At 37.0% G+C, this 22,468-nt stretch overlaps 1 protein-coding gene across 1 annotated transcript in view; it reads right to left on the bottom strand.

Moving 5' to 3' along the window:
• Positions 1-22,468, bottom strand: part of THSD7A (thrombospondin type 1 domain containing 7A) — a 388,294-nt gene that overhangs the window by 47,557 nt on the left and 318,269 nt on the right. Inside the window, exons 12-13 of the mRNA XM_081800925.1 lie at positions 13,096-13,290; positions 10,980-11,243 (exon numbers count right to left, since the gene is read on the bottom strand). Coding sequence (XP_081657051.1) covers positions 10,980-11,243; positions 13,096-13,290 — 459 coding nt within the window. The remainder of the gene's footprint in view (positions 1-10,979; positions 11,244-13,095; positions 13,291-22,468) is intronic.

The raw sequence follows: 22,468 nt of genomic DNA, 5'->3' as shown, positions 1-22,468 counted from the left end.
AGCAAATATGAAACTTTTATGTCTGATCTTCCAATAGCATATTCCAGAAAACAGCTCTCAAATAAAATTCAACCTATTAAATTGTTAAAAGATATAAATTAGGCACTGGCATAAAGACAAAACTGCAAAAGATATAATTAATGCTCAGCATTCCATTTTTATTTTCCAGTGTGTAACAACACTCAATAATTGCCTGTCATGTTTATCTAGCACAATTAAAATCCTTAATGCTACTAGTAAATTGCTAGATAAGCAGTCCCTTGCCTTCTCAGCTAAGATCATTTTTGAGGGCAATTAACACCAAACAACCATAGGTGATGGAAAGACAGAAATATTTCATGCGTTTTAAGGCTAAATAAACTGCTGGATCTTGTAGCAATTTATGCCTTCTGAGGAATGCTGGAATAAAACAAATGACTTCACAATTAGGGTGTTAAAACTTTCAGTAGTTCAACACCGAATTTGACACATGGAAAATCAACCTCCTGACTTCTGATCATATTTTTTGTATCCTATATCTATTCTGGCCACTCTTCCAGGTTGAAATAAGAACAAAACACTAGCAAGCTTTAAGTGGCAACTGGAGGACATATTGCTTTTGAGATACATCTGATCACCTCTTTCATTTGAATTATGAATGCACAGATAAAGCAGCTTTCAACAACCTTCACAGTTACTATATTGTATTGTTGAAAGATGCACTGCTGATAAAGAATTCATTTTAAAAGCACATGGAAAATATTGGTTGGTTCTGATTTACAGCTGTTTGAATGAGCAACTTTGGCACTCTAACTGAAACTTTTGGATTAATCTCAAAAGCAACGTCAAAAAATCTCTCCTACTTTAATGTATATTCTATGCACATGACTGCAACCAGGAATGAGACAAATTAGCTAGAACTTTATTATTGTCCTCATGGGTTTAAAAATATTGAAAAAGATCATTAAAAAATTCTCAAATGAATATTCTTTTATAATTATATATTGAGGACTGATAACTCAATCCAGGAAAACCAAATTCCTATATATATCCAAACTCCTATCATCAAATGTTCTATCCAGATTCATATAGTCAATGTATGAAAAGTTGTGAATCAACCTTGGGCAATTATAATTTTCATAGTGAAGTATCCAGGAAAATATAACTACAATGAAATGCTATTTTAAATTTATATTTATTTGCTTTATATACATATGAAGGCCTATCTCTTCATATCTACTAGGTACTTAAGAATTTTCTTGAAGTTTCAAAATCAGTGTTAATGGCTATGGGGTTCTGTTGCTGTTATTATTCCAATACTGGGAGTTACCCAATGACTAGGCATTCAGATTCACTTAGGTACAGCTATGTACAAGTTTATTATCAAGGCCATTTCTTATTGCCAACTCTAAAGCTTTCCGTTGTATAATAAGGGATTTGGCTGTTCTTTGTCTTTGATTCCTGGGAGGTAGCCTCCAAATCCTGAAATTTCCTGAATCTTTCTTATTCGTGGTGGCTTCTTGGACTACAGGTGAGTTTATGTTGAAGAGATGTCTGAGGACATGGGGCTGGTCACACCACAAAGACAGAACAAGTTTAGAGGGTTGGGGCTTTAAGCCATGTGATATCCACCCAATCTCTGGGGGCAGATTGGGGGACAGATTGAGCTCAACCATGTGCCCAATGAATCAATTAATCATGTCTACATAATGAAGCCTCAATAAAAGCTCTTGATACCAAAGCTCAGGTGAGCTTTCTGGCAGATAATATACAATGATATGTAGAGAGGGCCATGCCTCCTGGATCCATGGGGAGAGAACATGGAAGCCTTGTGTTTGGGACCCTCCCAGATCTTTCCTATTTGTCTCTTATTTTGCCACCACCTCCTCTTTTCTTTCTTTCTTTTTTTTTTTTTTAGAGAGGGAGAGAGAGAATCTTAAGCAGGTTCCATGCCCAGTGCAGAGCCCAAGGTGGGGCTCCATCAGGACCTGAGCCGAAATCAAGAGTCAGATGTTTAACTGACTGAGCCACAAAGGCGTCCCTGGCTACTTCTGATTTGTATCCTTTTGCTATAATAAGACTCTAATTATAAGTCCAGTTGACCCTGAAGAGCATGGGGGTTATGGGAACTGACTCCCTGTACAGCTGAAAATCCTTGTATAACTTTGACTCCCCCAAAACCTAACTACTAATAGCCTATTGTTGACCGGAAGTCTTATGGATAACATAAACAGTTGATTAACACATATTTTATATATTGTTTATATTATATTCTGTATTCTTAAAAAAGTAAGGTGGACCAAAAGAGAATGTTAAGAAAATCATAAGGAAGAGAAAATACACTTACAGTCCTGTACTGTACTTATCGAAACAAATCTGTGTACAAGTGGACCCACATAGTTACAGTTGTGTTGTTCAAGGGTCAACTGTATAGTGCTTTCCTAAGTTCTCTGAGCTGTTCCAGTAAACCTGAGGGGGTAGTGGGACCTCCAAATCTGTCCAGCATGTCAGTAGTAAGGGTGGCCTGGGGAGCCCTGAACTTGCAGCTAATGTCTGAAGGGCTGAGCAGTCTTGTAGAGGACGGAGCCCTTAACTGGTGGAGTTTGGCTTAAATCCAGGTAGTTGGTGCCAGAATTACACTGCACTTTCAGACATAACTTTTTATCTAAAAGGTAAATAAACTTATTTATAAAAGACCCTGTATCTATAGTTTACTTATTCAACCAAAATAAAACCTTGGGAATAATTACATACATTAAAGCATTTATGGACCTTCTCCCCAGATTTAACATTTATAATTTTAACTAATCCCATATTAAAAATGAGAGAGCAGAGATAAAAGCTGACTTTGGGAATAAGGCTTTGTCAGCAATGTAAATATATTTGATGGAATGTTGAGACGATGAAGCAACGGGAAATAAATTAATTCTGAAACTTATTAGAGTGATTTATTTTTAACTTGACCCAATGGAGGACATTTTTCTTTCAATTAATGAAAAACATATATTGCCTTAGAAGTATTTCCAAAGGATAATCTTTAAATGTTAGTTTGTTGGATTCTAATAAGCATTAAATATAATTTTAATAAAAAAACATTTCTGTGGTCAAGTTGGAAAATTATTGCATTTAAATTAAGTAGGTCTCTTTACCCTGGGCTTTCCTTTTTTGCTAATATGAGCTGTGAATCTCTAGGAGAATGGCTTGAATAGTGCATTTCTATACTGACTTTTTTCTATAGCATCTCACTGGACCAGTAAGAAATAGATCATTCAGACAGGTTGTAATTATAATGCATTAAACTTGGATTCATGTTTTGAGGTGTACAGAGTTTTAATATGTAAAAGGTAAGACTTTTCATGTCCATTTCCAGATATGGAAAAAAAGGCAAAAGTCGATAAACAAATTTAAAAAACCTCCAAATCTCCCAAACTTAAGAAATTTTTTCTTAAGTTATATTTACTTTAAAGTTCCAATGCTTTAAAGGTCAAGCTTATGGCCAAGGGAGTGGAAAATGTTATGTGAATAAATACCTTGAGGGTTTTTTTTTTTTTTTAATGGCTATTTAAAAAGACCATTAAGGGAGTCAACTTTGTTTTTATGCCAATTAACTAAAATTTCCTGTAAGAGCTAAATTGGATTTCAATGCAACTATGAAGAAATGGGATAAACATGGAGAGAAATACAAGTAAAATTTTTTCTTCAAAATTTAAATTTAAAATGTCCATAAATTTGTTCATATATAGGGCTTATGTCTACTATGTAATACCTTCTTCATGAATGTATAAAAAATTTCTTATGCATAGCCTTGTTCACTACATAACTATTTTGATAATGCTTTGTTGATGCTTTGAAAAAGACCTACACTGTAGTAATGAGACTAGACTAATGGGATATGGAACTTAAAAACTATTTTGGATTTGCAGGGTTTTACTAATACAACAAGAATCTGTATATGGATTCACACAGGTCATTTAGTATCTTTATGGATTATGAACCTTGTAACATAACGTAAAGAATGAACAATTCTATGGTTAAATCAATAAAATTGCCACAGATATCAGCAAGATTACCACTCTGTAATCATTTTGTTGAAAATTAGCGTTATGATGTCTCTAATTAATTAGGGGGAATAAGGGGCCAGAGGCCTGTAGAAAGGATGTGAAGTAAAATATAATGGCAGAAGTTGTTGATCAAGGCAAAGATCAAAATTCTTTTTTTATTGTTACAAATAATGAACTATTTTTAGCAGTTAATTTTATTTTAAGCCGCAGAACATTTTCTTTCTAAAAAGCTGGAAAGAAAGCCCAATAAATTTATGGGATTTATTGGAAGCTCTGTTTGACAGCCTGGCCTGAGGGGCTCCGTGGCGCCCAGTTTGAAAACCATGTTATTAAGTAATAGATGAGTTGAGGTCTCTGGGACATGGAGCACATAGAACTAAATAATAGCACCAGATGTTTTTCCATCAAACACAACATGAATGGTAGCTGGAGGAAATTTTCCAGTGAAAGTCTCTCCCTCATCACCTCCACAGTCCTCCTTCAGGGCCTGTTGGAGAATAATGCTGGTCTCCATACCTTATTTAAATTTGACCCTAGGTTATTGCTTTCTTTTTGTATTCAGTATCCACAGTGGCCCTCTCCTTCTTTCCCTGGCTCTTTAAACTTGTAACTATTACCTCAGGAAAAGTCTGTCCCTCAAACCCTTCCTCTATTTTACATTTAAAAGGGAAAAGATCTCAACTGTGAATGATATCAATGCTGTCAAATGAAAGATTTAAATTCTGAAATGATTTAGACATTAAATAAATACGACCAACTAAAAAAGCTTTTCAGAGAACTTAGCACTCCATTTCAGCTTGTTTACAAGACTATTTATTGCCTTTTCTGCCTGGTTTAATTAAACATGCTCTTCCTCAAATACAAGCATCCACCATGATAAGGAAAAATTTCTCATTCAATTTTGTTTCTAATTAACCTCTAATATTAAACTTATATAACCTTCTATAGAATCCTATTACAAAAGTAATACATTCTAATCATATTATAGTTGAGTGGTTATGTAGATTATCCTCCGAATTTACTCTCCCCATATTCATACTTATTTTTGTCAGATGTACCCCGAGTTCCACACAATGTCTTAAAAGTACATGCTCTTGAACTAAAATCTATTTGTAAATCGAGTACTGGCAATCATTAAATTGCCAATATCCTTTCTACAGATGATGAGGGAGCAGAAGGCTAGCTGAGGACAAAGCAGAAGCTGGTACCCTACACCTCCCCCCCCCATCCCATGTGGTATGTGTGACATTCCTCAGGCACTCTGGGCTGCCCTAAAGGAAAAACAAATGGTTAACTGATAGAGATCACAGTCCTGCAGGACAGAAGTCTCCCTCAGTTTACAAATGTCCTAGTGATTTACAAGGAAGAAGCTTTCTTACCAATAACCTAACTTCCAGAGATGCATAACTCAGTTTCCTGAAGTCCTAACATCACCCTCCCCTACATGAAATTGAGGGAGGCTGAGGCAGAAGGAAATGTAAATAAAATTGAATTTCTTTTGAACCTGAAGCCCATTGACAAGGACATGTGATAGGAGGAATGTAACATTCCTCCAGGAAAGTCCCAACTGTCTTCATGTTAGTGCCTCATTAGAGGGAAGAACAACCTTGGCTTGACAATAACCAGGCCTCCAGTATCCTGAGAGTCTTTAGCATATGACAGTCCTTCTGGACACCCCCTTTGTCCTCATCTCCCCAACCCCTGAGTATCTAATCAGCCACTCCTCAAGACCAGTGCAGCAGCTCTTTCTGCCCACGGGGCCTGTCCCTGTGCTTTAATAAAACCACCATTTTGCACCAAAAATGCCTCAGGAATTCTTTCTTGGTCACCGGCTCCGGACTCCACCCCACTGAACCTCACCTATATTCCAAAACCACATCACAGAGGGCCCTATAGACTCATCCAGTTTTCAAAATCATACCTAAATAGACATTCACCTTATGAAGACCCATCCTTGTAAATTAAAAAAAAAATTCCTAATGTTCTCTTCCCCATAACTGGCAATCAAGTGAACTATAACATGGGAAGTGTTGAATATTCTGCCCAAGTCAATATATTGTGCTTCTCTAGGGGGTGATCTCCACAGGCCTTTCCTACAAAGATTCAAGCTCACATTCCTACCAAACCCTGTGAGGACCTGCAGGATCCAGTAAAGTAATCCTTAAACTTTAAATGTGTGGGGCACCTGGCTGGCTCAGTCCGTAGAGCATGTGAGTCTTGATTTCAGGGTTGTGAGTGCAAGCTCCATGATAAGGCATAGAGGTTATTTATAAATGAATGAATGTAAATTAAAAAAATGTGTAATAGAGCTCCGGGGGGATCTTGTCAAAATGCAGATTCTGACTCACTAGGTATGTAATGTGGGTTGAATTTCCGCATTTCCAATGGTTTCCCTGTGAGGTCTATGCTGCTGGTCTACAGACCACTTGTGTCTCTACTTGTGCAGAGAACTTTTGGTCCACAGAGCCTAAAGTATTTGCTATCCGGACATTTAGGAAAACATTTGGTGGTAAGTAATTTAACCTAATAGTTGATTGTTAAGTTTCTTCATAGTCTCTACATGTTAGCAAGTATTTGTTAGGTATAAATAACAATATATTACTTTTAAGCAACAGGAGAGCATGTATATTAAGTATATCATGGGCTCAGGAAGAACAATCATATCAGATGTGCCTTTCTGCTAACTTGATATTAGCAGATAATAAAACATCACAAATATAATTGAGTTTTATAATATTTACTGATAGTATATTATGGCTTAAACTGCCTTTGAGACATAGCAAAGATAAACTTGCTGAGGGTAAAGACTGAAGAGAAGTGTCTGAAGGAATTATGTAGCTCTTAGAGCTCAAGACTTGAGCACCTGGCATTTTTACATTTTATCCAATTCACCTTCCAAGTATCACTTCCACATAACTCAAATAGAAATGTTGTTTCTACTGTTCAAGGAAAAGATGAGCAGAAATAAAGAGTTAAATAAGTTGTCACAATTATATAAACCAGGAGGTTAAGACGTTGTCCAAATCAGGTAATTCTGAAAATAAGCTTTAAATGGCAATAAAGAGACTTAATATTGATATCACTGGGCTAATTCAGTGAAATAGGTATTTGACTATTATTTCTTCTATTTAGTTAGTAGAAAGAAGCATAAATATTTGATGAATAACATATAGAAAGTATGTGGCATGAATAGCCCTTATTCCAAAGATCTTCGTTCTTCTCAACAGTCTGTATGGTAATTTCCCAGAAATGGGACACAGAGGGAAGAATAGTGTCTGGAAAAAAGAAAGAATCTAAGCCTGATTGTGGATCAAATACAACTACAAAAATTCTCTCCAGAGCTTCACTCATTCTTTCATTCTACAAATATTGAGCACCTACTTGTTCTAGGGGCTGGAGATACATCAGTGAATAAAATAGTCCAAGATACCCTCCCTCAATCTTGTACAATTCTTGTATAGGAGATAAAACATAAAGAAACATAACAAGTAAATTATATGGTATGGTTATAGAATGATACATGCTTTAAAAATATAAAATGTAGAGCAGGATAACGGGGTTTGGGAAAGAGGGGTACGGTTGAGGGGCAGCATGATAAAATTCTATCACTTATATTTAAATGGAAATCATGTATACATGCATTTTGCATAAGTTAGATTCTCTCTACGATTCTTTAAAATATTGAGTAAATGATATATGATTTTAAAAAATTCTAGAAATTCTACCTCTTGTTCTGTGAAATTTTAAGTGATTAACTTGAGAAGTACCTGGTACTATGTAGTCACTCAAGGTTCTAATGAACCAATCAACTGAGATATTAGAGTGTTCTAGCAGTGAGAACATGTGTGATTTGGTTTTTGAATGATTTAAAATCTGCTGCTACAATGACACCATCTAAGATTTCACAACAAAAGTGAAACATATATCGTCTTATGTTCTTAGGATAAATGCCCCCCAATATATTTATATATCAATAAGATTTATAGCCAGTACCATTTATGTGACTCCCAAGGTAAACTCTGATTTTCAGAGTGTAGTATGTATGAGACAGTGAGTGACCTTGGGAACAAGCCCCTAGGCACCCAGGACGCTCCATGCTGGCTGTTGTTTTTCTTGCAGATCAAACAGGGACCAAGGAGCAAGCCCAGACGGGTTCAAACTGATCTGAGATAGGATGGCCACCAAATTTGACCTTTTATCAGCTTTTCCTCTCATTTCAGTGCTAGAAAACATGCCCAGCGGTGGAGACTTAACATGCAAATGAAACATCTGATGTATGAAGAAGCATGTTCTGTCAACCACACCTGTGTGCCCACTTGCCTGGGATTCCCAGCCCTTCCGTGCATGAGCAGGACTCCTTCCTCACCTCAGCCCCCTTAAAACTTCCCCTGGCTATTGTTCTGAGAGCCAGTCTGACACTTTTGTTGAGACTGTGTCTCCTTTTGGCTGCAGCTGCTGCCCCAATAAAGCCTTGCCTGTACCTTTAAATTTTGGGTCCAGCCTTGTTTCTACTGTCGCTGGGTCCAAGAACCCGAGCCTGCTAACAGTTATATCATCTTTCAGTACAAAGTTTACTACTACAAAGAATGCCAGACATAATAGACCTGTGCCTTAAGGTTAAGACATTAAAATAATGGTGACCACATGGTAAATGGCCTAAAATAATAGAATTAAACTGGTGAAAGTCAAACTGTTTTATCAGTATAATAACTGATAATATGATCCACAGATGGACAGCACAGATAAAATAGAAACGCCCTAAGGCCACTATCGAACAGGGGATTAGTGTCTTTGCACTGCATACATGTGGGGATCAATTCTATGTTTAAACTGAAAACAGAAAGAGACATTTTCGTGAAAGCCACTTTTCCACCATCCATTTGGAAAGCCAGTTTGGCTGAGAGAAGGCAGTTGTCACAGAGACTGAAATTTAGAGTGTGCCTCGCATAGAACACCAAAGTTAGAGTAATCCACCAACACCATCAGAACTGATAGAACATATATAAGCAAAGAAGTAATTTCCAAAGAAATCAGGCAACAGAGATTCAATTTCCTTGGACGTCACTTTGAATAAATGTACTGGTAAACACTAAAATATCCCATTGGACATCTACCATAGATTAGATTTAATGAGAAAGAATTGATGCTGGACAGACACAAGGAACTAAACTGGAGTCATTTACTTAGTTAAGGGTCTTAGATCCTTCCACAATCCCCATGAAGTTCAGTGCTATCAGGAATCTATCTTTTTTGCTTTTGTCCTAGAATACAGTACTGTATTCTTCATACTTTGAATTGACAATGCTGTGGTATTAAGTCTACTACCTTTGCTCAATTTTTATTATTTTTGTACTTTGACTTTTGTTAAGTGATCTAACATCTTTATGAGAGTCACAGGATATTTTTAAGGTTTTTTTTCTAAAAATAAGATTGACTGTTAAGTGGCTTGCTGACACTCTCCTGCATCTAATTAACAGATCAGGATAAAAGTGAGAATATACAAAAGTCATTCTGAAAACTCAAAGGTTATGTTACAAACAAATGATTATCTTGGTGATTCACTAGGCATAATATAAAATGTGAGCAAATCCTTATAAGCTACATTCCAGGAGAAACATTTTTAAAGGTGATCTTCAATTTTGCTTAATGACTAATCATGATCTTTTACATTATCATATCATCTCAGAATCTCAAGTGCATTTATATTTTTCCTGGTCTCTAATTTATAGCACTGATGTTATTGACACAGAGAATAAAATATTCAGTTATCCTTACACCTGTTTCTCAAAGCACATCTATTATAAATATTAAATTCTTTTTTTTAGTTATTGTTCTAAATGCATTGACTATCTTTAAGTTAGGAATACAGTAACCTGAATATATTAACCTGAAAAATACTTATATCTAGAGCTTCAATATTATGGAGTCTTTGGGGCTATTTTCACCAGACTTTGATAAAAGAGGAATTATGAGATAAGGTGAAAAAAAGGGAAATGAATTTTGGAAACTTCTTTGTGGGGGAAAATTTAAGAGATTCCAGTAAATGTGTCACCGATGGTACTTTGATGGTTTATAAATAGAGACGGTCCTATTAGTTCATACTGTTTTCTGAACCATATAATAAAATTGGAGGAGTGTTGTTCCAACAGCAGAAGCTATTTCAGCAAGGTTGGAGGGTAACTGCTATGATTCAGGCTGACCTACTGTAAACTAATCTCAGTCCAATACAAAAAGACAGATGTATTAAAATAAAAGAATAATGGAAAATATTGCTTACAGACTACTATATTAAGATTTAGAACCAAAGAGTTTACAACATACTCTGATCAAAGATGGCCACTCTTCACAAACTTCTGGCAATTTAATTATTATCACTGTGTTTGGTTTAGAAAACTAAAATGGGCACAGTTAACTAAGAGTATGTACATTTTTCTTTTCTTCTTCCCCCACCTTTTTTTTTGGCTAATCTCAACACAATGAGGAATAAACAAGAGATCTTTGAGTTTTCACCAGTTACGACTTTCAGTCTTTCTTTGCTGCCACTTAAATGACATTTCAAGCATATTTCAAATTTTGCCAGTTTGGTTATTATAAGACTCTTGTTTTAACTTTATTTTCAGATTAAATTCAAATGTCCTCTCCCCCTCCCTCTCTTGTGGGGCACTGTTGGGCTTATTCGACAGACTCTTGATCAGGACCAAGGGAAATTTCTGGTACCATTTTTGTCAACCTGTAAGGCTTTCTTGCCACCAACTTTGGGACTTAGTTGCCAACTTCTGGACAAGACAAATGCCCCCAAATGTCCTGTATGGTGCCCCCAAAATGTTCCATTTAGAGCACAATCTGTAAACCTTCATTTCCCTCCATTCTGATCCATGTTCATTCAACCTCCACCCCCAAAGATAGCAAACATATAAGACTGAAGAAAAATTGGATTACCATGGCTGTTACATCTGGATGTTTCCACGAGCCTGCCATTTTGGTCGTAGCATGCCATTGCTTGGTAACGATATCCTTGACCACATTCCTTGGTATCGCCTTGTGTTTTCACTCCCAGCAACGCTTCCACTTTCCCCTCTGGTAAAATGCAGTCTGACCAGTTCCCCACAGGCTGTGCATTATACTTGTCACAAGGACAGTACTGAGTCTCAATCAGGGGGTACAAATGAGAATTTTTACATTTTTCCTTCTTTTTACTTTTTCCTGTGGAGAAATTTAAGTTGGAAAATATCGTTATTCATTTCAAGCATCCCTAATTTTCCTCCTTTCCTAAACTTCCTTTCTCCATTTTTAACCATAGTCAACAGTAGCTTACAATGAATGCTATTTTCTCACTCCACAGTGCTTTCTCTGGAGGCTCTTATTAGTACTGGGTGCCTTGCAATAGCAAAAGTTTTCTTATTTTCTCATTTTAAAATCACCATTTGCAAAAGGCGTTCACTGTTTTGCTGAATTTTATACTCTTTGAATGATTGAAACACTTTCCAATGATCACGTGCTTTCACTGACTAGGGGAATTTAAGGTAATTGCATAAATCTCTCCTTTATAACATGTGCAAAAATATGAAATGGAGAAAGTCTCTGTACTGGACTGTATAGCTTTAGTTAATTCCAAATAGATGGCATGGTTATAGAGGATTATAATTCAAAAAAAGAGATTTTTATATTTTCTTTTGTTAACTTTTTATTTTTTTTTAAGATTTTATTTTATTTATTTGACAGAACGAGAGAGAGGGAACACAAGCAGGGAGAGTGGGAGAGGGAGAAGCAGACTCCCCGCTGAGCAGGAAGCCTGATGCGGGGCTTGATCCCAGGACCCCGGGATCATGACCTGAGCCGAAGGTAGATGCTTAACGACTGAGCCACCCAGGCACCCCCTCTATTTACTTTTCTGATTATGACTTTGCATCTTTCATTATTTCGGAAGAGTCATCATTTTGACACACTTGGTGGTTAGTGTAATAAGTAATATTAACAGTGAAGATATTTAGTGTCAGAAAAAAGTACTAGGAATGGTCTGCATATAAATCTAAATAAATTCCCTTTTAAAATAAAAAACGAACAGTAATATGTGCTTGAAAATAATATGTCATTATTTCAATTGAATCACATTTCTATTATCTATTTATTATGCTTTATATCATATAATACTATTAGTTATATCACACACAATTAATTGCATATGTTTTACATGTATTTATTTCTAACTTTCAGAATGTGCTTTATATAGTTTTCAACAGACTTCATTATGACAGGTGGTTCATTTTATAACTTGTAAATTCGGAATAGTCTAATGGCTATTTTTTTTTAGGTTTCTTCTTGCCATTGACAATACTTTTGAATACACTAGGTTTAGTTCGGTATGATAGCTCCCGTTCTCGCTCATTATATCCCTGCTTTTGTCATTGTGACTGCCTTTTAAAACGCAGTTTTCAGATACAAAATTAGTGTCATATTCCTCTTCTAAGGTATGAATAATAATCTGAGGCTGTGACAGTGAGAATGGGTTAAGAAAATGAGCGGTAACCTTTCCATTTGTTCTCCAAACACCTCACGGTGTGTAGGCAATCCACCAGAAGTGTATGTTTAAACCAAAAAAAATAATCTACCTATTGTATAGGGAGCCAGCTCAATTTTCAAGGTTATTCTTCCTTTCTACTAAAAGTACATAGCATGTCTGTCACGGACAACTTACATTAAAATACACATACGAATCCACTGGCGTATACCAGCAGCAATAAGACGTGTGTATGTGTTTTCCAAACACATTGTCAGAACTCTCTTGGTCTAACTTTTTTTTTTTAAAGATTTTATTTACTTATTTGACAGAGAGATAGCGAGAGCAGGAACACAAGCAGGGGGAGTGGGAGAGGGAGAAGCAGGCTTCCTGCCAAGCAGGGAGCCCGATGCGGGGCTCAATCCCAGGACTCTGGGATCATGACCTGAGCTGAAGGCAGACGCTTAACGACTGAGCCACCCAGGCACCCTCTTGGTCTAACTTTTAATGTGTTTTCTAAGTTGACAGTGTTGGCTTTCACATCCCAATTATTCTTACCAACAATAGTGCGTTTTCTGGTCCTAACTGCACCACAGTCTCCGTTGCATGATGAAAACTTGGACCAGCTGGTAAACTGACAGTCATCTTGGCAGGGGATCTGGCAGGCCTGGGTGAGGGCTGGAACAGGGCCTGCATACCAAAGGCATTCATGGATGCCAGCCGGTCCTCCATCTTGCTTTCGACAAGTAATAGCTAAAGGAAAAGCATATAGAGCTGTTTAAAACAAACTTGAATGTCTATAATTATTGAATCCACAATTTTGGAATTAACCTAACATTTTCTTATGCAGTCAGAGGAATCCTCTTTTAATTCCTTATTTGCAGCAGAAATCTGGGAGGAGTGTTTCTAATAATCACAGTAGTCATTAAATTGATCCTGTAGGTTTTTTAAAATAACAGATAACCCTCAGTGGTTTATGTGACACAGAAAAGTGCGTGGGCGTGCACACACACACACACACACACACACAGCATTTAGCAGTTTTTATTACATGCTATTAAGGATTTCAAGTCCTTATTTAGAAATTAATTATTTAAGAGACAACACATGGGTTCTGATAATAGTTTATGCTGAACATAGACTATTCACAGAGGTGCTGGGAGACACCACATACCTCTAATACTGTTTATATATCATTGGTTGCTCTAGGATTTCTATATAGAAGGGTCTTAGTGCCAGCAAATTGGAAGGTTTGGGTGAGGAGGGGATGCTTATGGAAACCATCTGGTAACTGCATTTGCATGGAAAGCATGTTATTTTACTACATTGGAAGTTTGTTGGGATGGCTTTGGAGTGGTTAATGGGGGAGGGGGGCTGTGTCAAAGTCACCCATTCAGCTGTCTACAAGTTCTTCACATGCACAAATATCAACCATGAATTTAAAAATAAAAGCAAAAACTTCTAGCAATTTTTATCATATCATAATTGACATTTCCACAATTACATACGGGCTCTAAGAAATGGTCAAATAATTTTAATTCATACATATGATTTCCCCCAAGATATTGTTCTACTGGATTTTTAAAACTCATGTCATATTTTTATTGCTTATTGAACATAGTCATAAAATTAAGGTATCAAGACTCAAAGAAAAAGAGCAAGTGATGTTCTAAAGTCCCCTTTCTCTCTCTGTCATTTTTTCCCATGGTTTTAAAAATAATTTATTCACTTATTGAGGAAGAAGACAAAACATTTAGACCTTGGTCCTAAAAGTGTCTTCCTTGGTCCTAAAAGTGTCTTCCTTGAACTAGCTTACATGGCCCCAGTCAGACTGATTTACGTGGCCCTTTCAGGTTTATGACCTAGGCTGGAACTTGATCTCTTTCCCACTCAGGATCCTATTCATCATGAAACTAAGGTGAGGGAGCCTGACATTTTGATCCTAAGTTATAGTTAGGGCACCTAGGGTCCCAGGTTAGATAACACTCTCCAGATCTGTATAGTAAAACTTAACATCTAGTAGTAGGGCTGTGTGATGCGGTGTCTAAAAGGATGTAACAGTTTTCACAAGGGAAGACTTTCTCTGTGTAGGTGAATACAACTTGTCACAACTGGTGCAGGAAAAGTTACCTAACTGTGAAAATGTAGGTCAGTATTCATCTAGTTTTTAGCTAAAGATACCTCTTCATTTAATGTGCACAACACTGAAAGGGCCAATTTGTATGAAGAGGACACAGGGGTCCCTGAATTTTAAATATATGAAAACCCGGTAGAATGAACAGTGGTGGCGGTTATGAAAGTTCTGTGACAGGAGACAGCAACAAGTGCCCCGAAGAGACTCTCACCACTCGGGAGAGGAGGTCCGCTGCTCTGTGTTTATCCTACTGGTCTAGTGGCGGTTCTCAAATCAGGCTGCAGATTGCAATCACCCAGATAGCTTCTGAGAGCTGTCCATACCCTTGCCAAACTCTAACATTCTGATTTATTGGTTGAAGACAGGGTCCTGGGCATTAGCATCTTTTTAAAACCTCCTTGGTGATTCAAGTATGAAGCAGTGGATCAAGACCACCGCTCTAGCAGGTGATGTATTTCCACTTGCATCAGAAACACATGGAATACTGTTAAAATGGAAGATTCTTGGATTCATTCCAGTGCCTTGGTGCTCCATCACCCTGGCACTGTGCCAAGGTTGAGAAACAATGCCGAGCAGGTGCAGATGAACTAAGGGAGCTCTAAAAGTGGAACTCAAGGGGCCTTGCACAAGCAGTGAACCAAAGGAGCATCCACGTAGTTTGGCAGAATGTTATCCGTGGATCTGGATCGATACTGGAGGACTCCCCATGAAGTGGTATGCTAATGATGTGACTTTGCAATCTGCTGCCACGTGGAGGCAGAGTTGATTCCTTAAACACTGTAAACTTAGTAACCTCTGATAGTTTGTGGGCAAAGTTGTCCCAAGGAAGCTCGAGAGGGAGGACTGACAAAGAGGGAGATATTAGATGATTTATTTATCAGGATATGTAGGAATCTGAAGAATGATTAATTTGGAAAAGAAGAGATTTGACTATATCAGAACTCTAGGCTGTGAAGGGGATCACATTGTAGTAAAAGTAAAAAAGTAAAAAAACTAAATCTGGGTTCTTTAAAATAAGACTACTTTTATCTATTCATCCAATCTGACTCTCTGAAACAGACACCTGAATAGAAATCTTTTGAGAAGCTAAATGAAATTGCCTTAGGTTCTCCATTAAGGCTCTCTAAGGTTCTCTTACAAATGTTATTTCAGAATTGCTCTCTCATCACATTAAATGACACCAAAAAACCAAGATAAAATAAAACCACCAACAACACAATTCCAGAAACAAGCTAGTTTATTTTGTGCAGATCTATACTATTTGTATAAATGTAGAGCCCTTTTCCCTATATGCCTTAAGTATTTCAATTAGTGGAAAAGAAAAAAATGTAAATTTCCCATATCTGTTCTCAGAAACCCATGCAGCATTCCGCTCCCCTTATCTGAGATTTTAGACGTGTACTTTGAATGAATTACTCATATAATGTTATCTAAACAAGTAACAACAGCAATATTTCTACAACATATTGAAAATTTATCATACATCTCAACTTGTTTCTCTTCTGACTTAGAGGAAACACAACAATTCAAGTGCAGGAATGCAATCTGAAACTAACTTCCTGCTATTAGGGTGAGGAAAATATAAATGCTTGGAAAGGAAACCATCTGGTCTCTCAACTTTATAAACCTTGAAAGTCATTTCTAAGATACTGAAAACAGGGTGGTTTTAACCATAGAAAAGATGCATCATACTAAGCATGGTTTCCTAGCACACCAGAAAGCTACATATACCCAGACAGTTGTATCTGTATTTACAGGTGGAGGGTGTATGATGATTACCAAGTTCTCCTTTGGGCTGAGGTCTTGTGAACAAGATGGGCCAAAACCCATGCTGCCCATCTGCTTCATTCACCCTGAAAGCTTCTTAGTGAGGTCAGCAAATATCGAAATAATTACTTTAAGGTAAAATTCTTCAACTTTATGTTGATTGTATCTGTTTATTTATAATCGTATTTTACTTATATGAGGCACAGCAATTTTTATTTCAGTGTCATTCCAGCAGGCTCAAAGTCTGGGGAGACATCCATGTGGCTGCCTTGTGGGTTACATCTGAATTAGGCGAAGCCACTCAGCTCATCAACATGGAGGGAATGATGGAAGGATAAGTAAGGGAGTGAGTGTCTTCAACAGATAAATGCTCTGGAAAAGGGAGCTAGAATTATTAGATTAAAAGTGACTCAACAAATATTCTAACCAAATGCAACGTGGAGACATTTATGAACCTTGGTTTGAACAAATTGATTGTGGACATTTTTGAGACGATGGGAAGAAATTAGACATGTTGTAAACATAGATGATATTGAAGAATTATTGTTAATTTTGTTTAGTGTTATAGTAATACTACTGTTACATTTAAAACAATAAGGTATTTATGGGTGATATACATTTTATCTGGGAGTTGCTTTAAAATATTCCAGCAAAATCTTTGTGAGTGAGGAGTGGCAGATGACCAAGAATGGCAGCATGCTAAAGACTGGAAGCTGAAGAAACGAAGACCACCCTACCAGGGCTCATTATATTAGTCTTCCTATTTCGGGGTCTCTTTGAAACTTCCCATAAATTTAAATAAAAAAATTAATCAGTTGAATAAGTAAAGTCAATTTTAGAATGTTTTCATGTAGGTTGAATTTTGCGCTATGTTTTAAAGAGGAGAATAATCAAGGTTGCTAGAATGAAAGGAAATAGATAACATTGGTTTGAGCTAAAAGGACACGGATATCTGTGTTATGCATATATGACTATGTAAATGGAACATTACCAACGCAGCCCTGAAGTAAATCTAATAGAATTCCAAATGCCGTTGCTCATCTTCATTTTCTTGAAGAGGAATGAAACTACCTTATTATTCAGGATGCACAAAAGAAAAAGGAGTTCTCTCGGTCTGCAGATCATCCTTCAGCATGCAAGACCATGTCATTTCGTTTGAATAATCAGTGAAATAAATGACTAGATCTAGAATGTGCACATAGAAGTTCATTACAGGAAATAGAAGAAGATCAATGCCCCAGTGCAGTGAAAGCTGCTGGATTAGATGTAAACAGAGTTCAAGGAGCTCTGAGACATTATTTATTAAGTTGAGTAATATTAACATGGTTTACCTCTCAGCAACAGCATCTGGGTATGTGTTCAGTGGACTGAATGCTTAGAGGAGTGATTTTTTCCTATAGTGTTAATGAAAAAAATGGCAAAAGTGAGAACGAATCATGTAGAAATGAAAAAGAAAAAGCTTAATGTGAGTGAAAGCTAGTTACCCAGAGACCTAATTGTGCTTAGAAATCAGACCCAACCCATAAATAATGCAAGAGGGCTCCAGATGTTTACTAGGTGGATGTAATGATCCCGGGCTTTCTCTGTGTAGAAGAGATTTTCACTGACAAGTTTGCCAAATTACTTTCTAATGACAACTTGTGAATATAACTCTGGCAGAATGGAAAGAAATGCACTTTTTTTTTAATTGATCCTAAATAGTTACCAATGATTCCCCAGTCTCACTGATGTTAATAATATATGTGAATATATGTGAAAGTCCTTGAATGAGGACTTACTAGGAAGTAATAATCAGCTCCCAGTGGAGAAGCTCAGACGAGGGACCAGAGAAGGGCTAACTAACTACATCACTGAGGAACCATCCTAGACACAGCCCAGTGTCAAGCTTATTTTATGAGCTATTTCAAAAATAACACATGCTAATAATAATTTTATGACAGGGCCCTCAAAGAGATATAAAACAAAACCCAAATCTCCAAATCACCTTGGATTCTCATATTCACAGGAAATTAGAGCGAATCATTTAAATTTAGAAATAATTCTAGAAGTTTTTAAAAAATAGCTTTGCAACTAAAAAGTAGTATTGTAGGGCGCCTGGGTGGCTCAGTCAGTTAAGCGGCTGCCTTCGGCTCAGGTCATGATCCCAGAATCCTGGGATCGAGCCCCACGTCGGGCTCCTTCCTCAGCGGGGAGCCTGCCTCTTCCTCTCCCTCTGCCTGCCACTCCCCCTGCTTGTGCTCTCCCTCTCTCTATCTCTATTAAATAAATAAATAAAATCTTAAAAAAAAAAAAAGTAGCATTGTAAATGTATAAAAATTTGGGTGGAGGGCGCCTGGGTGGCTCAGTTGGTTAAGCGACTGCCTTCAGCTCAGGTCATGGTCCCGGCGTCCTGGGATCGAGTCCCACACCGGGCTCCAGGCTCGGCGGGGAGCCTGCTTCTCCCTCTGACCCTCTCCCCTCTCATGCTGTTTCTCTCTCTCTCTCTCTCTCAAATAAATAAATAAATAAAATCTTTAAAAAAAAAATTGGGGTGGTAACTAATATGTATATCAGCCAAGACGTGTTTTAAAATCATGCCTCTGCAAAATTTCTTTAAAGCAATTCCTTTGCTCTTTGAGTTATGTTGAGCGTGGCTCTTTCCTACCTCATCTTTTCCCACTTCCATTCTTTTCCTTCTCATTGCATAATAATCTCTGAAAATCAACACGTTCGTGTGAATGACTGAGATAAGTTAACCCAGATATTCTGGACCTAACCTTGATAATGCTTCCAAACTGCAATCTTTTAAAAAGAACAAAGTGGGCCAGAGTTTAAGTAAAGGAATGATGCCAAGGTCATCAATAGAGATTAAGCCACTTAATTTAAGCACAAGATTTAAGCATATTTGCTCACACACACAAAAATAACTGCATAAATTATAGTTAAATACTTATATTTCACATCATTTAGATTTAATTCTGGTAGAAGGAGAATTAGAACTTTCTTTTCCCCCCTAGACTTTCCTTTTATAAACTTTTTAACCAACAGATGATGCAGGGTGAGTACTTCTGGGACCAGGAGGGTCCCTGCCATATGAAGCATATTATTAAAATTTTTTTTTTCTTTTTTTGCAATCTATTTGAGAATACATCTGAATCATACTGGCTTCCACATAAAGAGACTGATATCAGATCTTAGTGACAGGTCAACATTATAACGGACATTCTTTGGCAGGCAAGGATACAGAGGGGATGGGGGATTAGGATAGGCAGGGTTGACCCTGGCAATTATTAACCATAGATCCATCTAATTCTCAGGAAGTATACTTGGCAGGAGACAGCATGAAGATCAACAGGGAGTTTGAAGAGCAAACTCTGAAGTTATTTTATGAAACTCAGCATCTAACCTATGATACATTTACATCATACTCGTGGTATAAATGTGTCATAAGGTAATAAACACTGGAATAATACATATACATTTTAAGAAGTAGTGACTGACATTGCCCCTTAGGGCAGACAGAAAAAAATAAGTAAATTATCCAAAATTGTCATTATTATGAGCTATGCATTTAATTTTGAATACAACTCTAATGGTACATCTAGCTGTAGCTATTATGGTCAGGTTTCAATGATATAGTCACTGACTCGCATGCCATAAGTTAGCCTTCTAAATGCCATCCAAACTGTAGACATGTGATCAGAGAGAAAAGACAGTAGAAATTACTGTTCTATTAAAAGTTTATATACAAGTGACTCAAACAGTATGAAGCCAATATAAGTGTCTGTTCACCTAAAAATTAAATAGAATGTGAAAGTAATTTCATGTTATTTCCATTTCTTTTATTGACAATATCATAGGAAAGAGGCCTTTTTCAAAGGCCCTCTAAAATTTCCCTATAACATTTAAGAATGATTCCAGTATTAAAGTTGCCAAATCTGGTCAATTCTTTCTTTAAAATAGCTCTCCTTTCTTTATTTCTTATACCACTGCATAAAATTTCTTGGACCATACCATTCTCAATATCCAAAGCCTTGCTAAAATTCTTCACTGTGTCTAATTTCCTATTGCAACAATATTCCTTCTCCCTCTCCTCCTCTCCTGGCCCCCCTTCTCGTACTCCAGTCCTCCTGAGCGTAGCCCTTTGCCTCCAGCTCACTCACAGGAACTACAGGCAAACTGCTCAATGCACTGTTCCCTACATGTACAGATTTTATTTTGTGCCTTTTTGCTTTTGTCATCCTAGATTTAAATGTCATTTCCTCTGTCACTATGCCCTATCAGTGGTTACCTCTTTTTATCTTTTAATTCTTTAGTGGTTATTGTATATACACATTACTAATGTATTACTAATATGCTTAAAATCTGAATCATGTATACCCATAGAATATTACCTACCCTAAGAAATAAGTGAAAACTATTTATTATATAGTTTTTTCTCTTGACAGTCTGGGCCCACTGCCATGTAGGCAAGAGGCGACATGTGACATGTATTCAACAAATACTTGTTTTATGAAAGAATGCATTGCCCTGAATGATATTCAGGAAGTTTGAACTGGCTTTTAGGGACTGGCATTAACCTGTTCTCACAGCTTTCTGAGAGAGCTAGTATCCACAAGCTTACAGCTGTGTACAGTGGAATAGAGATTTTTTGTTCAAGACACTGGCCCTTCGTTATTGCTATGGACTAAACTGTGTCCCTGGAGGTGCGAACCTCCAATGTGATAGCATTTGGAGATGTAGCTTTCAGGAAGTAATCAGGCAGAGATGAGGTCTTGAGGGTGGGGTCCTCATGATGAGGTTAATACGTTTAGAAGGATAGACCAGAGAGCTTGCTCTCTCCCTGTCTCTGCCATGTGAGGACATAGCAAGAAAACAATCATCTGCAAGTCAGAAAGAGAGATCTTACCAGAAGCTGAATTGGCCGGCAGCTTGATTTGGACTTTCCAGCCTCCAGACTTGTGAGATATAAATTTTTCTGTTTAAGCCACCCAGTCTATAGCGTTTTGTTATAGCAGCCTAAGAAGACTAATACACAACTCAACACAAAGTTTTAAGCACTTATTTTCTAGAGGATTTCTAATTTTTTTTATAGATACACCTGATAAACTTAAGGAAAACATCCTGTTTTGTAGCAGAGTAGCCAATTCAATTTAGAGAAGACTGGGCAAAAATTATGTGATTCTGGGAATGCTTGATACAAAATTTCCCCTCACCATTATTTTACTTTTCCTTTAAAATGTAATGGGATTGGGTCATAAATAAACATGTTCAAAGTTTCAGAACATATCAATTTTCTTTTAAAGCTCTTATGTTCTGATGTAATACTTCTGAAAGCATTTTCACATAGTTCTGAAATACAGAGGACGTAGCTTTGGTCAAGAATGCATTTACTTGATTGGAGTAGAATCTTCCTATATTCTTCCATCCGTGTCATTCTAACTCATTTCTGAGTAAGGCTGATTCTCACTAACTTGCTTTATAGTGAGTGTTGATGCTGGGATGGTAAGCAGTGACAGTCACTTATTAAAGAGACTCTGGCAACATAATTGCTTCCCAAATCCTTTGCAGTGTATCAACATAGATAACTCCTACAATTGGAACAATTACACAATTAATAGCAAAAATGAAAGTCTGTCCATAATGGCCACTTTATTGTTAACAGTTGGCTAAAAGTAGGTGTAGGTGACTGGGAAAAAGGAGACTCAGGACGGTTGGCAAGTAAGCTGGTAAAAGAGAATTTAGAGTTCTATTGCTCTACTCCTGTGCAAGGTTCAAGTCACTTGAGAAAATCTGAATCATAATAGGTGACCTTGGAAGTGTTCTGCTGAGTGGTGCATACTATAGGAGACACCCACATTGTGTCCTTTCTATGCATACTTAGTAAATGAACTCTTTCTGTCCAGTTCTCAGGTATGTTTATCAGCTTCTAGACAGGGGAATTATGAGGATCTTCTCGCTTGTCTTCCATATCCCATGTATTATCTGCTTTCACCTTTAACTCTTTTTTAAAAAATTTTTTACTAATAAAATTTTAGAGTCAAAGTTTTA

This window comes from Leptonychotes weddellii, chromosome 12, assembly GCF_054177405.1.
Source record: "Leptonychotes weddellii isolate Sample4059 chromosome 12, ASM5417740v2, whole genome shotgun sequence".
Classification (NCBI taxonomy): domain Eukaryota; kingdom Metazoa; phylum Chordata; class Mammalia; order Carnivora; family Phocidae; genus Leptonychotes; species Leptonychotes weddellii.
Note: the sequence above shows the minus strand (reverse complement) of the source record. Positions and strands in the feature narration are given on the sequence as shown.